At 39.0% G+C, this 12,946-nt stretch overlaps 3 protein-coding genes across 4 annotated transcripts; 2 read left to right on the top strand and 1 right to left on the bottom strand.

Annotated features, from left to right (window-relative positions):
• Nucleotides 1–2,630: 2,630 nt before the first annotated feature.
• Nucleotides 2,631–4,693, bottom strand: LOC135948271 (serine/threonine-protein phosphatase 6 regulatory ankyrin repeat subunit B-like). Its single transcript, XM_065497479.1, has 4 exons — nt 4,080–4,693; nt 3,571–3,802; nt 3,037–3,316; nt 2,631–2,979 (listed from the first exon to the last, which is right to left on the bottom strand). Exons 1-4 carry the CDS (start codon nt 4,359–4,361, stop codon nt 2,673–2,675), a joined length of 1,101 nt encoding a protein of 366 aa, XP_065353551.1. The 5' UTR covers nt 4,362–4,693; the 3' UTR covers nt 2,631–2,672.
• A 2,928-nt stretch (nt 4,694–7,621) lies between these two features.
• On the top strand, nt 7,622–9,654 carry LOC135946848 (lipase member H-A-like). Of its 2 annotated transcripts, none has more exons than XM_065495272.1 (7): nt 7,622–7,766; nt 7,832–7,937; nt 8,078–8,217; nt 8,273–8,521; nt 8,590–8,781; nt 9,309–9,462; nt 9,516–9,654. In XM_065495272.1, the coding sequence occupies exons 1-7, from the start codon at nt 7,700–7,702 to the stop codon at nt 9,571–9,573; spliced, it is 966 nt and encodes a 321-aa protein (XP_065351344.1). In that variant the 5' UTR covers nt 7,622–7,699; the 3' UTR covers nt 9,574–9,654. The 2 variants fall into 2 exon arrangements, with proteins under 2 accessions (XP_065351344.1, XP_065351354.1); XM_065495282.1 differs by having other exon boundaries at nt 7,626–7,766; nt 7,835–7,937.
• Nucleotides 9,655–10,233: 579 nt separating this feature from the next.
• On the top strand, nt 10,234–12,315 carry LOC135948082 (mucin-2-like). The gene is made up of 2 exons (XM_065497154.1): nt 10,234–10,425; nt 10,513–12,315. Exons 1-2 carry the CDS (start codon nt 10,419–10,421, stop codon nt 12,246–12,248), a joined length of 1,743 nt encoding a protein of 580 aa, XP_065353226.1. The 5' UTR covers nt 10,234–10,418; the 3' UTR covers nt 12,249–12,315.
• Nucleotides 12,316–12,946: the final 631 nt, after the last annotated feature.

Below are 12,946 nucleotides of genomic sequence, written 5' to 3'. Positions count from 1 at the left end.
AGTAAAATCTTACACGCATTAAACTAATATCCAATCGGCAATTTTCTCACAAGACTAACAATTAGCCTGAATAAGGAAGAGGAAAGAATCAAGAAATTTTGGTATAAATGCCATTTAATTGATTTTAGCTTAGTATCCCTCCCAAATTTTAATTACGTTCTCCCAAAGAGATGAATCGGATTTAGTAGTTTGCGCGATAGATTAAATAAAATGCACCGACTGCACGCGCGTTAGCTTCTGTAAACAAAGGGCGCCGCGTTTGAAGTAGTTTTATGGGAGGTTGAGCAATGAGACACCTTCAACGGGCCTTTGATATTCACAGCGGGCAGGCAGGGATTTGAGTGCGAGGGGCAATCGCTCTCTGCGCTCTCACTCGCGCAGCTATAAGCTCCCTTCGATTACGCGCCCATTTGCGTTTTCTCCTCTCTAATTCGGATTAATGTGTGAAACTTGGCATGCTGTTCAAATATTGTTTTATTACTCTCATTGCTTTCGGGGACTTGACGGACGTTGCCGAAAGAGTTTTTCTGCAGTTTGTTTGTCAGCCAGCGTTTCCATGACAAACCACTCAAACTCTCTTACAAGTGCGAGCGGGGGCTCTCTGATTGAAACTATTACACTCATAATAGGAATATCAAGTGTGCGTTCGCAGCCAGTTTTGATTGTTGTGCAGTCGCGGACAATAGCTTCTCGAGCGCTCTCTTGTGCGGTCTCTTGAATTGTGGCACATCTGCCGTTTTGTGTTCTATGAATTCAAATGCTGCTCATTCAACCCCGCTTATGCTTATACACATGTAGCTTAGTACATGGTTTTTTTTAAAAGGAAAGTTCTTCGTTCATGTTGAATCGCGCTTTACCTCCAGCCATAAATTCTAGTTGTCAATATCATTGTATTTCGAAATGAATTTGGCAGCGATGTTCATATTCTTTCATCTCTTTACCCCACAATTTTGAAGAAAATTGAGGGCCACTGTCTTCAACTAAGCAGCCACAAGGACACTTTACGAGCATTTCGGTGACAACAGATGATGGCATGAAGTTGTTCTGGATGAAAAACAAATTTATCAAGAAATCATCAAATCCTGAACTGATCTTGTTTGTTAAATAAATATTGACCACTTGTGTGTTTGCTAGGAGTAGTGTCACGTATGTATAGACGATTATAAAAAAAATTATGGAGCATGACAAAAAAAAAATCAGATCACCCTTGGAATGTATGATATCGGACGCCGTTTTTGAGAAAAAGTATTGATCAATGGGAGCGGCCAGTATATCGACTTTCTCGACGTCATAATTGCAAAGGGTGGCAAAGACGGTATGTTATTTGCAAAAGCGTTTTTAAAGCTGCTTTTAGATTTTCTCTTGTTGTCAATGCTATTTAAACAAAAAATCAGCAAGAAACAAATTTAGGGCAACAGAAGTTGCGTGTCCAAATCTATAAGCCCTATAATTATATCACTGATGTCCTGGCCACTTTTCTTCCAGAGCCTGTTTGTTAACGCGGCGGCGGATCCGTGCTCTAATTCATAAATTGATTTTTTTTTTTGCTGAAATTATTAATAAAAATATATTTTTAGTCGTCATTTATGTTCAAACATAATAACATTTTTCTATTTTAAATAGTGACATTTTTAAAATGACATGACTAACTCCTCCATTTTTCAGAACCGTCGCTTTCTGTAACAAACTTTTCCTTTTTGTTGGTGCAAAATGCCCCGCAGCAAAACACTCCTTTTCTCCCTGCTTCTTAGATCTTGAATGTGTCGATTTGGTTGTCGAGCGTCGGGTTGATCCATCTGGTGCTCTCAGCCGCGTGCATAAAGCGCTGTTTTGCGTGTGAGCAATCGCGTGCCGTCACTTTGAGTCGCGCGTAATTGCGCTCCATCAAGGCATAATTTGCCGGCGATTGTTTCGCGCTGCTGGCGAACGAGAGAGCGGCATCAACGCAAAAAGGCTGTTTTCATCATCGCGGATTCAGTTGTTTTGTTGGTTTCCTTTGATCACGGACAAGCAAAGAGAGACGGAAAAGAGAAAATATTTGTGGAAGCTCTGCTTGCTCTCTCTCTCTCTCTCTCTCTCTCTCTCTCTCTCTCTCTCTCTCTCTCTCTCTATTTTATGTATGCTTAGCGTGCATGCGGGCGTAGGCTTTTATGTCCACACCATCCTCCCTCCCGCCCCCTCTCTCTCACTCACTCACTCTGATATTGCAGCCAAAGACAATCAAGGAGAGCCTTTTGAACATTCTCTCTCTTTCTCGTTGGAAGCTGAGAGCCCCCTGGTCCCCAAGCCCCCTCCCGCCTCTTGGGCTGCAAATTTGTAATATCCTTTTTCTATCTCTTCTGTAAGCATAGACCGCATGCACTCCTTTGAGTGGTCGGCCGCAGAATTAAAGTCGAAATTGAATATTCACTGGCTGAGATAGATCTCTGATCTTTTCTCCTGTGCACACACAAAACGACTAAGTCTTTTCACAAACATTTTCTTTTATCTCGGTACCGACGCTAGCGATTACATTTTCCTGGAGTATAAAGGAAATTAGAAACCAAGAAATTAGATTCTTCATTGGTTTGACAGGTAAAATTTCTACAAAAATGTAATATTTTCTTAAAAAAATACTATTAACACACCAATTCTAAACAGTGAAAAATAATTATTTATTAAAACGTAAAAAATCAGTACACATCTTTAAAGTTCAGATAGATTTTAAGTTCATTTGGAATCAACATTTTCGGAATCGACCTGGTATAATTGTGTTCAAAGTAATTCAAAAGATAAATGCGACTCAGTTGTTTTAAACTCATGGGTCGTGATCGTAAGCGACGTACTCTAAATATCAGCAATTTAGCGAAATCATTTTCCTGAAGCTTCTCCATCTTCTTCCATGCATTTTTGTCGTGTTTGTCCACCTTCCAAAAGTTGAAACCAAATTCGTACAGGATGTTTATTAATCTCACATTTACTTCAAGAGCATTGTCACTTCTGAAAAAGAAGAACATTTATTACAAAGCCAAGTTTTTATTAAAAAAATCCAAATACCGAAATATGATTCCAAGAAGAGTGAAATTGCAATGAATGGAAGTGCTCAAATTAGGGTAGAGTGTGAGTTTGGCAAGTTCTTTGAGCGCACCGTAAAGGCAAAGAGACTTAACAGACTCCAGCTGCCCTTCTGCAATCGCGAATTGCATGTGTTTGTAGAGCATGTTGTGCTTGTCGAAATGGGCATGACCGGTGAGAGTTGCTCCAAAGGCTAGAAGGTCAGTCACGATTGACTCGTAGCCCAATTCAATGGCCAGGAAGACACATGACACATTTTCCTCTGGAAATATGAAAATTTAAAACATCCTTTTCCAAAAACAAGAAAAAAACATGAGGCTTCCAAGAAAACTGGTTTATTATACGCCTACAGATAGATAAAATAGGCAACCGGCTTAATCGACGTGCTACGCGTGTTGCGTAGCATTTCAGGAATTTTCTTTATTTCCTACCGGTTTTACGCCTGTGCTGAGATATTAACACTGAGTTTTTAATTTTAAATTAAAACGAGAGAGAATGGAATGGTATTACTCTCACCATTTCTCATGGTTCCAGCATTAGGCCTAGCACCGTTTTCAAGAAGCAGTCTGACAGTCTGCGCATTCCCATGCTTCACAGCCTTGACCAACGGCGTTTCTTTGGTGAGCGAGCTTCTGGCATTAATTCCAGTTGCATCCCTCGCCAACAGCAACCGCGCTATATCTGGAGTTGAGCGGGTGACGGCACAAGAAAGAGCTGTTTCTCCCAATGCCTCGTACTCTTGGTTTGCCTATTGAGAGTATATAAGAGCAGATTAAAAAGTTGGCAATCGCACTAGAATTGAAATAGCAGATTTTGTATTTTCTAATTTTTATTGGACTATCTACTTGTTAAATACCATCTCAAAGTTAAGTAATTCTCACTATAAATGTGTAAATTGCATGCAAAAGAATTAATTAACTGTTGTAATTTAATTTTAATTGAAAAAAAAGTTTAAAAATTTCTTGAATATGAATAAAAATATTTTGTTTCCGCCCCACACACCACCAAAATGTTTGACATTTCACCTCGGCTCCGCACTCAAGAAGGAATTCGACGCACCTGGGGTGCTCCTTGATGACTGCGTGCAGCAACGGCGGGCACGACTGACCCCCGTACCCGTCCAGCAGGTTAGGGTCCTCGCGCATCTCGCGGGCCATGCGAGCGATGTCCTCATCGGTGCACTTACAGTCAAAGTGCACAGACACGTGTCGCTTCTCCACCTGGCGAACCTGTCGGCGGGCCTCTGCGGCCTCCGGATCTTCCACCTCGACCTGCTGCCCCCCGTCTTCTGCGTTTTCCGCATCCATCCTTTCAGTTGAAGTCAAAGGCGACTCGAACAGTTTTTGTTTCTTATGTTTGGACTTTCCAACGTCTATAGTTCATACCGTTGGTTGGAACCGAGAGGATCTTGCCTGCCGTTTACTTTAGGAGACAGTGACGATCGTGAACGAGATGGGGCTACATTCGTCTGCAGAGTTAAAAATAGCCGACTGTGCTGTTACAAAATTAAATTAGGTGGCGAGCCACGACTGTTCACAAGCTGCCTTCTCGCGCTATCTATAAAATTGTGGTTGCAATACTAGAGTTACGTTGAAAACAGTTTAAATTTAAAATTGAATTTTTAAACTATGCACGTACAGGAAATTAAACTAACCAAAACCGCTTGAATGGATAAGAAAAGACGTAAACGATGAAATGAAGTTTAAAATTTTCATTTAAATAGATGAAGTAGTGTTGTGTAATGCACTAATATTTGAGCGCAGTTGCGCATCACCACTAATGAAATGATTGTATTATATTTAATAAACGTAAAATGGAAAAATTAAAAATGAACTTATGAGCACAAACTTGACACTTTTGTCTTTCTTTGTCAACGGAATTTATTGACACAGTATTATTGTTTCTTTTCATCGCAACACCATCTTTGAGAGTAAAATATTCAAAGACTTCATCACCTTGCGCAATTCTCCGCTCTCCTCAAGCAGTAGTAACTTTAATAGGGTGAACTTAAAAGGTATTTTTTGACCTTCAAACTAAATTTTTAGTGATTTTCAATGGGTGCATGCATCGTGATTTATGTCTATTTATCGCTTGTTTTGTATGCCTTATATATAAAGCCGTTAATCATCTAAGATATTTAACAATGTACTACTACTATAACTTTTGTGACAAATTATGAATCAATAAAAGGAAAAGTGGTGCGAATAATTTAAAAATACAATCCTATTTCTAATTCCTTCCCTATATCATATATTGTCAAAAAATATAGATAGATGCGTTGCTGTCGTGATAGTAAAATTTGTGACATCAGTTGTCATATTTTTCTTCTGCTCTCCCATTTAGACTTATACTCAGCGCAAATATTATTTCAATTCTGCAATCACGCGGCTTACAAGTCACGTCATCATTGTGAACCGCACTCGGTTCATTGTGTACGTTGAGGAGAGAGACAACCGTCGACTAACTCTTCTCTCGGTTTGCAAAAAATTCACTCTGCAGTGCTCGTCAGCCGCAAATCTTTGCTTTTCAACGCGAGCGGCACACAAATGGTCGCATTTGGCGTAATTCCTTAATATCTTTGTTAAACACTTGAGACACGAGAGAGAGAGAGAGAGAGAGAGAGAGAGAGAGAGAGAAGCAAGAGCTGCTGCTGTATTTTGCGAGTATTGTTAAGAAAATAGAGCGTCTCTCTTTCTTTCTCTTGTTAGAGAAACATTGTTCTTGCCTGAGTGCACATCATCCAGCTTTCTGAATGGCATGTGCTGGGGAGAAAGGCAGAAAAATGGCAGCTCAAGAGGGCACTTTTGTGGCAGAAATGCGGGAGGCTCAGTTGCTTTATTCGCATGCATTTTGCAATCCAAAAGGCTGCAAATTACGCCGTTTCTCTCATTTGAGCCGCTATTGTATGCTTGTTCTGAGAGCTTTTATCTCGCAAATTGAACGCAGATTTTGCTGCTGCTCGCTCTGCAGACGGAAGGAGGGTCCCATTTATTGCATTACACGCTCGCGACAAATTGCTCTAGCAAATTACTCACCGAAAATGTGTAATTTTTTCATAATTTACTTAGATTGTTCATAGCAGGGGTATTAAGTCAGAATTACAAAACTCTGTATTTTGCTTTAAAACCTTTTATCATTTCATTTTACTAAGCTTGAGCCGTAATAATTGTAAAATTGGATTGCGTAATTTGTTATTTTAATTTAAATATGTAGCTAAGAAAATAAATGTCAAATTAGTATTTTGTCACAGCAAAACTTTGTCAATGATATTTTTTTAGACCCGTGAAACATGACTAAAATTTGCATTCCTTGCTCCTGTTTTAATTTTGCATTCGAATTAAGTAACTGCATGCGCAACTTTATAATTGTATACACTATAGTTAGCCTAGAAGCTCGGATTAAAGACCTTGGATGTTCAGTGTCTCGTACTTCAACCTTGGTATTTAATCGATTATTATGGCGGTCGCGGCCACGGAGACTCTCAGTGCGTTGCACGGGAACGACGAGTGCGCACACCTTTATCAAGTATTTATACTTGGCTAGCAAAATTAGTCTTAATCACCTCAGCGCGATATCAACCAGGGTCAACCAATCTTTACCTCCTGTTCCCGATTTGAAACAAGTGATGCAGTATTTTTATTTTGAGAGCAGATGCACGCGTTTGGTGCTTGGTTTTAAGTCCACAGCCGCACCGATTATAATAGTATCTCAAGTGATGAAAGTCTTTCATTGTGACGCAAGGAAATTCCAACTTTATTGTGGTTCATGTGGTTAATAACACAGCATGTGTGCGTTGGTTTCCCGAACAAATGGTGCCTGCTGCCGCGGCGAATCTTAATCACGTCATCTCGGCTGCCACGCAAAAAGTGCTCAAGTGTTCCCTTGTCAACTTGCTAATGGCGACACCCATGTCTAATCTCAAGTGGCCGTATTATCGGAAACGCGTACTTTCGGCCTCTTGAACAAATTACAAAACATGTGTCACCTTCAAGTAGGCTGATTTTTTATATGTAATTTTAAGAAAATTCAAGAATGACGTGATTCACAGCTGTTGCCTTACTATTTTTCATTGGGAGGGTTACTTTAGCAAAAAAACCTTAATGCAAATTCTGTGGCAATGATATGAGGGAATTAAAAATGCACATGAATCAGTAAAATAATGCAACCGATATATATTTAAAGCAATATAGTTGATCACAAATATAGGGTACAATTTTTAATAGTGATCAAAAATGATTTTATTATACTTTAACTCAATGATCTGACACCAAGAAATGTAGCAGCCGTTCGGTGCACTTATTATTCATGATACTATTTGCTTGGTTAGAAAGTGACAGCTAGAGTAAGCCAGTTTGAAGAAAGGCTGATTTCCATATCAAAGAGATGTCAAAATAACAGAATCTATCTTGAATTCAAATTTTGAGCACATTTCTTTTCTTGAGGGGTACATAATTCATTTCTCAGAAAATAAATTTTAGAGGGCTAATAAAGGTGGTAAAAGTACTCAAGAACATCTATCTCAAGTGGCCAGATAATCAGCTCGACACCTCTTTAAAAAGGACCTTCTATGTCACGCACCCCAGTATTTACGCCTATACACAACAACAATACCTAGCAAGCACCTCCGCCAGCACAATTGGCCGCCATGAAAGAACCGCTTTTGATTGCATTATTGATCGTTTTGTCGCCTATGCTGCATTTGCAGCATGCTGGTAGGTTTACAATAAGTTCATAAAGCGGCACTTAACAATTCACGTCGTGAAAATTGCAAAATCAGCAGCAGCCTCGGCCGGGTTGACAGATCTATCAGACCAGATGATTGATGAAGGGGACTACTTTGAAGTAGATTTGGACAATGACGTCAACTTTCTGCTGTACACAAGGTAAAATATTAATGGGCCCTTATTTTAATTGATAATGAAAATACCTAAATGAGGTAATGAAAGCAAAATTTAACAAAATTGAATTACAAGAAATGTTTTTAGCAACAATTTGCAACATTGCAACTCTTTTAATACTTCAGCTTAAATCCAGACGAGCCCTCGGAAATATATGCTAACGATTTGAATGGTACTTATTTTGATGGTTCTAAATGCATAAAAATTTTGGTCCATGGTTTTGGAAGCAATGGTTATCTTGACTGGATTAGAAACATGACTGATTGTAAGAAGTGCTAATCCCCCTCTATCACTTTTAATTTTTTTATTTCTATTTTTAGTGTTCATTACAATCGAGGATTGCAATGTGATTGCAGTTGACTGGGAAAAACCAGCCGCTAGTCCTCTGTACAACGTGGCAAAAGCAAACACTAAACCAGTGGGATTCCATCTCGGAAACCTTTTAGGATTTCTGGAAGAGAGCTCTGGGGTGCAACTAACGAAAGTTCACTGTCTGGGTCACTCTCTTGGAGCCCATGTTTGTGGATTTGGGGGAAAGTTTCTTAACGGACGTGTCGGTCGCATTACAGGTCCCACTTTTGATGAAAAAACTGCTAGTATTTCATAACCTTCTAAAGTTGATGTAATGGTAAAATAGGACTGGACCCAGCGTTGCCTCTTTTTAGCTATGAAAATGTGACGGAAAGATTAGCTTCGACTGACGCAATCTTCGTGGACGTTATCCATACTTGTGGAGGCTTGCTGGGGTTCGACCTGCCTATCGGCCATGTGGACTTTTACCCTAACGGTGGAGTGCACAAACAACCTGGCTGCGGGTTTGATCCAACAGGTTAAAAATGAAATCAATCATACACATTCTTATATCGTGAATGAATCAAAATTGCTTTTGCGTGGCAAATAAATATGTTAATATATATCATAGGTAGAAAACGTACCAGCTGGATCACACGAGAATTCAAATTAGTAGAGTTAGATTCAAATTTAGATAATATATTATACTTTTGATATCACAGCAAAATTATCCAACAAAAGATAATTATTCTTGCAGAAAAAATAAAGGAAGTTAAAACCGCAATAAATACTGGAAGTTTTGGAGAGAATTTCCCATTTTTAAAAGTTAAAAAAGGAATTTTTACTTTAACTTAAATAGAGGTTTACTTCTGAATGCAAAAATACAGAGCCCCAAATTTCTCTCGGTGCAAAAGACAAAGGAGCGCACGAGTGTTATAAATGTTACAATAAATTACTAAAAGACTATTGTATCACTCATAGTGATAAGCTGGTATTAAGTTATTTTCAATTTAATTTTTAAAATAGCAAACAACACATTGATAATGAAATGGTTACGTGTCGCAGCATCTTGTAGTCACGAACGGTGTTGGGTTTTCTTCATCGAGTCGATCGAATCGAGTGAATTTCGAGCTGTTCAATGCACATCTTGGGAGGATTTTCAAATTGGAGCTTGCGGCGGGAATACAGAGGTTCCTATGGGCTACCCAACGCCTGAAGAGTGAGGAATTTCATACTTTCAGACACCTTCTATCTCACCGCAAAATTTTACAGCACAAGAGGATTTTTTTTCTTGCAAACATCAGATGTTCCGCCATACGCTCTTGGATAACCCTAAATAAATAGCACTTCTCCAAGCTAAGCCATGCCATTAAAGAATAATAAATACTTCGAAAGAAGCTCAAAATAAAAACTTGCAAATCATCATTTGATATCACAAAACCAGAAAATATGCTGAGTTGAAATATACAGCAATAATTACGTTGAACAATTTTAGTGATTAGTGAATCGAGATGTTTCTTGATGAGTATTTGAATAATGGCTTATCATAGGACGCACTTCAGAGCGTTTATCTTTAACTAATTACTGGCTCCTTAGGAGGCACGAACATGAAAACTACTTCAAATCTCTTTAAGTAATCTGTCAAATGGAATGCAGCTAATTTATAATGACTTATTTGCTTAATATTTGGAGCTAGTTATCACGCATTTCAAGTTTTAATCGCAAAAAAGACCTGTGATCCCGTGCAAGATAATATTTTAAGCAATTCAAAAAGCAGAGAGCTAGAGGATCCGTCTACTTAGAGCAAAATCGAAGCAGAATAAGTTACTGAAACATATTTGTGTGATCGTGTGTAATTATTAAACAATTAAATGAGATAATTAAAATACAGAACATATTTGTTTCCCTCAGATTCTCATATCTTTACTCTTAATTCGATCTATCTGATAACAGTGTTGGACTATGACGCGCTGATTTGGTGTCTGAAGAAGGAAAATATCAATAGAGACTGCGAAAAAACATATTCAAATGCATATCTCAAACAAATGGAATCAACAAATCAAACAGATAATGTCAACAGTTCATTTTGCATAAAAGGTGGGTTACTGTTAATCGATCAAATTAGACGATAGGAAATATTTGCAGACACCACAACGTATTTCAGTCTCCCTTCTGATGAAATGTGAGTAGATCATTACATTTTAATAATGAAGAGTCATAAATTTTATTTGCATTGACAAAACTAAGCTAAAATATTTATGATTTCTAGCCCTAGTTTTGGTGGGCCTGTTGGCTTTTTTAAGCCTAGCAAGCTCGTGCCCTCATGAGCCAGACTGCTCCTCTGGACTAGATGAGCTGCACCCACATGCTGATTGCAACCAGTTTTATGCATGCCGGAACGGAGTTGCTCTAACTTTCAAGTGCCCCTTTGGTCAATATTTTAACCCATCAAAAGAGATTTGCGGACTAGACAGATCAAACTGTGCTATTTGTCTTAATGAACACCAAAAAAGCAAAACAACTTCAAAGGATTTCACATTGTCTACACCACAACTAGCTCCATGTCCACCTGAACCACAATGTCCAGTATGGGGTTTGACGATGGTTCCATATCCACCCGATTGTAGAATGTTTAAGCAATGCATTTTTGGAATAAGTATTATTGTAGCCTGTCCTGCAGGCCAAGAGTTCAGTCCCATTGCGCTTGAATGCTTAGATGTAATGATTGCCGAGTGTTATGCTTGTGCGCCGCAAACTACAACTTCACTCCCAACTTCTACTAGTACAACTTCAACCACAACCACCTCAACAACCACTACTCCTACGACTACCACTACTACGACCACAACCCCTACGACTACCACTACTACGACCACCACACCAACAACCACCACTCCAACAACCACCACACCAACAACCACCACACCTACAACCACCACTCCTACGACCACAACCCCTACGACCACCACTCCTACGACCACAACTCCTACAACTACCATGACAACACCCACTACAACCACCACTCTTCCACCAACCACAACCCCCGTTGATGGTTGTCCACCAGCACCTACATGTGGACCACTACAAATCACTAGGCTTGCAGTTCCATCAGATTGCACCATTTATCAGCAATGCATCCTGGGAGCCTCAACTATACTTCCATGTTTGCCTGTTGGAACTGAATTCAGCGCAACACTCAGAGAATGCGTTGATCCAGCTATTGCCAACTGCCCTAAATGTGGGGCTCAATCGACAACTCTTCCCCCAACCACAACGGTTACAACTACTACCCCTACTACAACTACACCAACAACTACTACCCCTACCACAACTACACCAACAACCACTACCCCTACCACAACTACACCAACAACTACTACTCCTACCACAACTACAACAACAACTCCTGAACCAACAACAACGATTCTATCTACTACAACCATTGGAGAGTGTCCACCTGATCCTACTTGCAGACCATTTGAGTTGACCAGACTTCCATTCTATTCTAATTGCGCTTTATACATTCAATGCTCATTTGGAGAACAAACGATTCTTCCATGTCTTCCACTTGGAACTCAATTCAACGCTGCAACGAAGCAATGTGTTCCAGCTTCCGAATCCGGATGCAAAACATGCATTCCATTAACAACGACACCGGTGCCGTCAACGACTACAACAGAATCGACGACAGTTACGACCACGGAGCCAACAACAACAGTTTCAACAACCACAGAGGTGATATCAACAACAACGGACGCGTCAACAACTACAGAACCATCAACAACAACAGAAGAGATAACAACGGTTATTCCTTGTGTAAACCCAGAATGCCCCACTGATGTAGCAAGTATAAAACTTCCTGTGCCAAGAGACTGCAAGAAATACCTTCAATGTATCGATGGTATCGGCCGTGAGCTTAATTGCATGTGGGGTCTGGAATTCGGCGAAGAAATTGGCGATTGTGTCGCACCCTCAATAGCACGCTGCACTAATTGTGTTGCATAACAATTTATGCAGATCTCCTTTGTATTGTAGAGTAAATAAGCAATTAAAATAAATTATTTTTAATGCACACCTTATTTTACTCCCTCCTTTACAATATCTAAAATATGAACATTATTGAGCCTAAAAATATTGAATTTCTAACTTTCAACTCCAAAATTTACATTTGTTCCATTCAACCTTCATTTGTTCCATATGACCTTCAGTCATAAAAATTATAACTACTATTTTCAATGAACGAATTATGCTGTCAGATAATTAATCAACTTGCTAACAGCAATCAGAATGAGTGAAGACAAGTAGACAACATCTAAATTGATCAAAACACGAAATTAATATTCACTTACCGCAATGAGCTGCAATATTCAAAAGTTTGTCATATGTGATTTTTCTAAATTTGAATAATATCTCTCGTTGGTTTGTGTTGAGCAGGAATGACATGGTAAATAAAAATAAAATAAAATCAGTTCTCTCTGTGTCGCAATTTTAGTCATTTTTCTGTGCTGAATATTAGCAAATTAAAATTACCCTTAAACTAATTACTTCTAAATAAGTTTTTAATATGGATACTGTCACAAGCGTAAATTATTTTAAAGTAATTCACCCGTATTGGTTTTCCCTTTTTGTCAAAGATTAACTATTTTAATTGTTGGCTAGTGTGAGCAGTAGTTGACTGAGGAGATATTTTTGAGACACGATAT

Source organism: Cloeon dipterum, chromosome 1 (genome assembly GCF_949628265.1).
Source record: "Cloeon dipterum chromosome 1, ieCloDipt1.1, whole genome shotgun sequence".
Taxonomy (NCBI): Eukaryota; Metazoa; Arthropoda; class Insecta; order Ephemeroptera; family Baetidae; genus Cloeon; species Cloeon dipterum.
The sequence above is the reverse complement of the archived record's forward strand: the minus strand, read 5'-3'. Positions and strand labels throughout refer to the sequence as shown.

Excerpts from the sequence above, each read along its gene's own strand:
- LOC135946848 (XM_065495272.1), top strand. The coding sequence starts at position 7,700 with ATGAAAGAACCGCTTTTGATTGCATTATTGATCGTTTTGTCGCCTATG. Across the intron at positions 7,767-7,831 it reads GCTGCATTTGCAGCATGCTG|CAGCAGCCTCGGCCGGGTTG; the intron begins GTAGGTTTACAA and ends TTGCAAAATCAG. Across the intron at positions 9,463-9,515 it reads GGCTACCCAACGCCTGAAGA|CACAAGAGGATTTTTTTTCT; the intron begins GTGAGGAATTTC and ends AAAATTTTACAG.
- LOC135948271 (XM_065497479.1), bottom strand. The coding sequence starts at position 4,361 with ATGGATGCGGAAAACGCAGAAGACGGGGGGCAGCAGGTCGAGGTGGAA. Across the intron at positions 3,803-4,079 it reads TTCTTGAGTGCGGAGCCGAG|GCAAACCAAGAGTACGAGGC; the intron begins GTGAAATGTCAA and ends TACTCTCAATAG. Across the intron at positions 2,980-3,036 it reads CTTCTTGGAATCATATTTCG|AAGTGACAATGCTCTTGAAG; the intron begins GTATTTGGATTT and ends CTTCTTTTTCAG.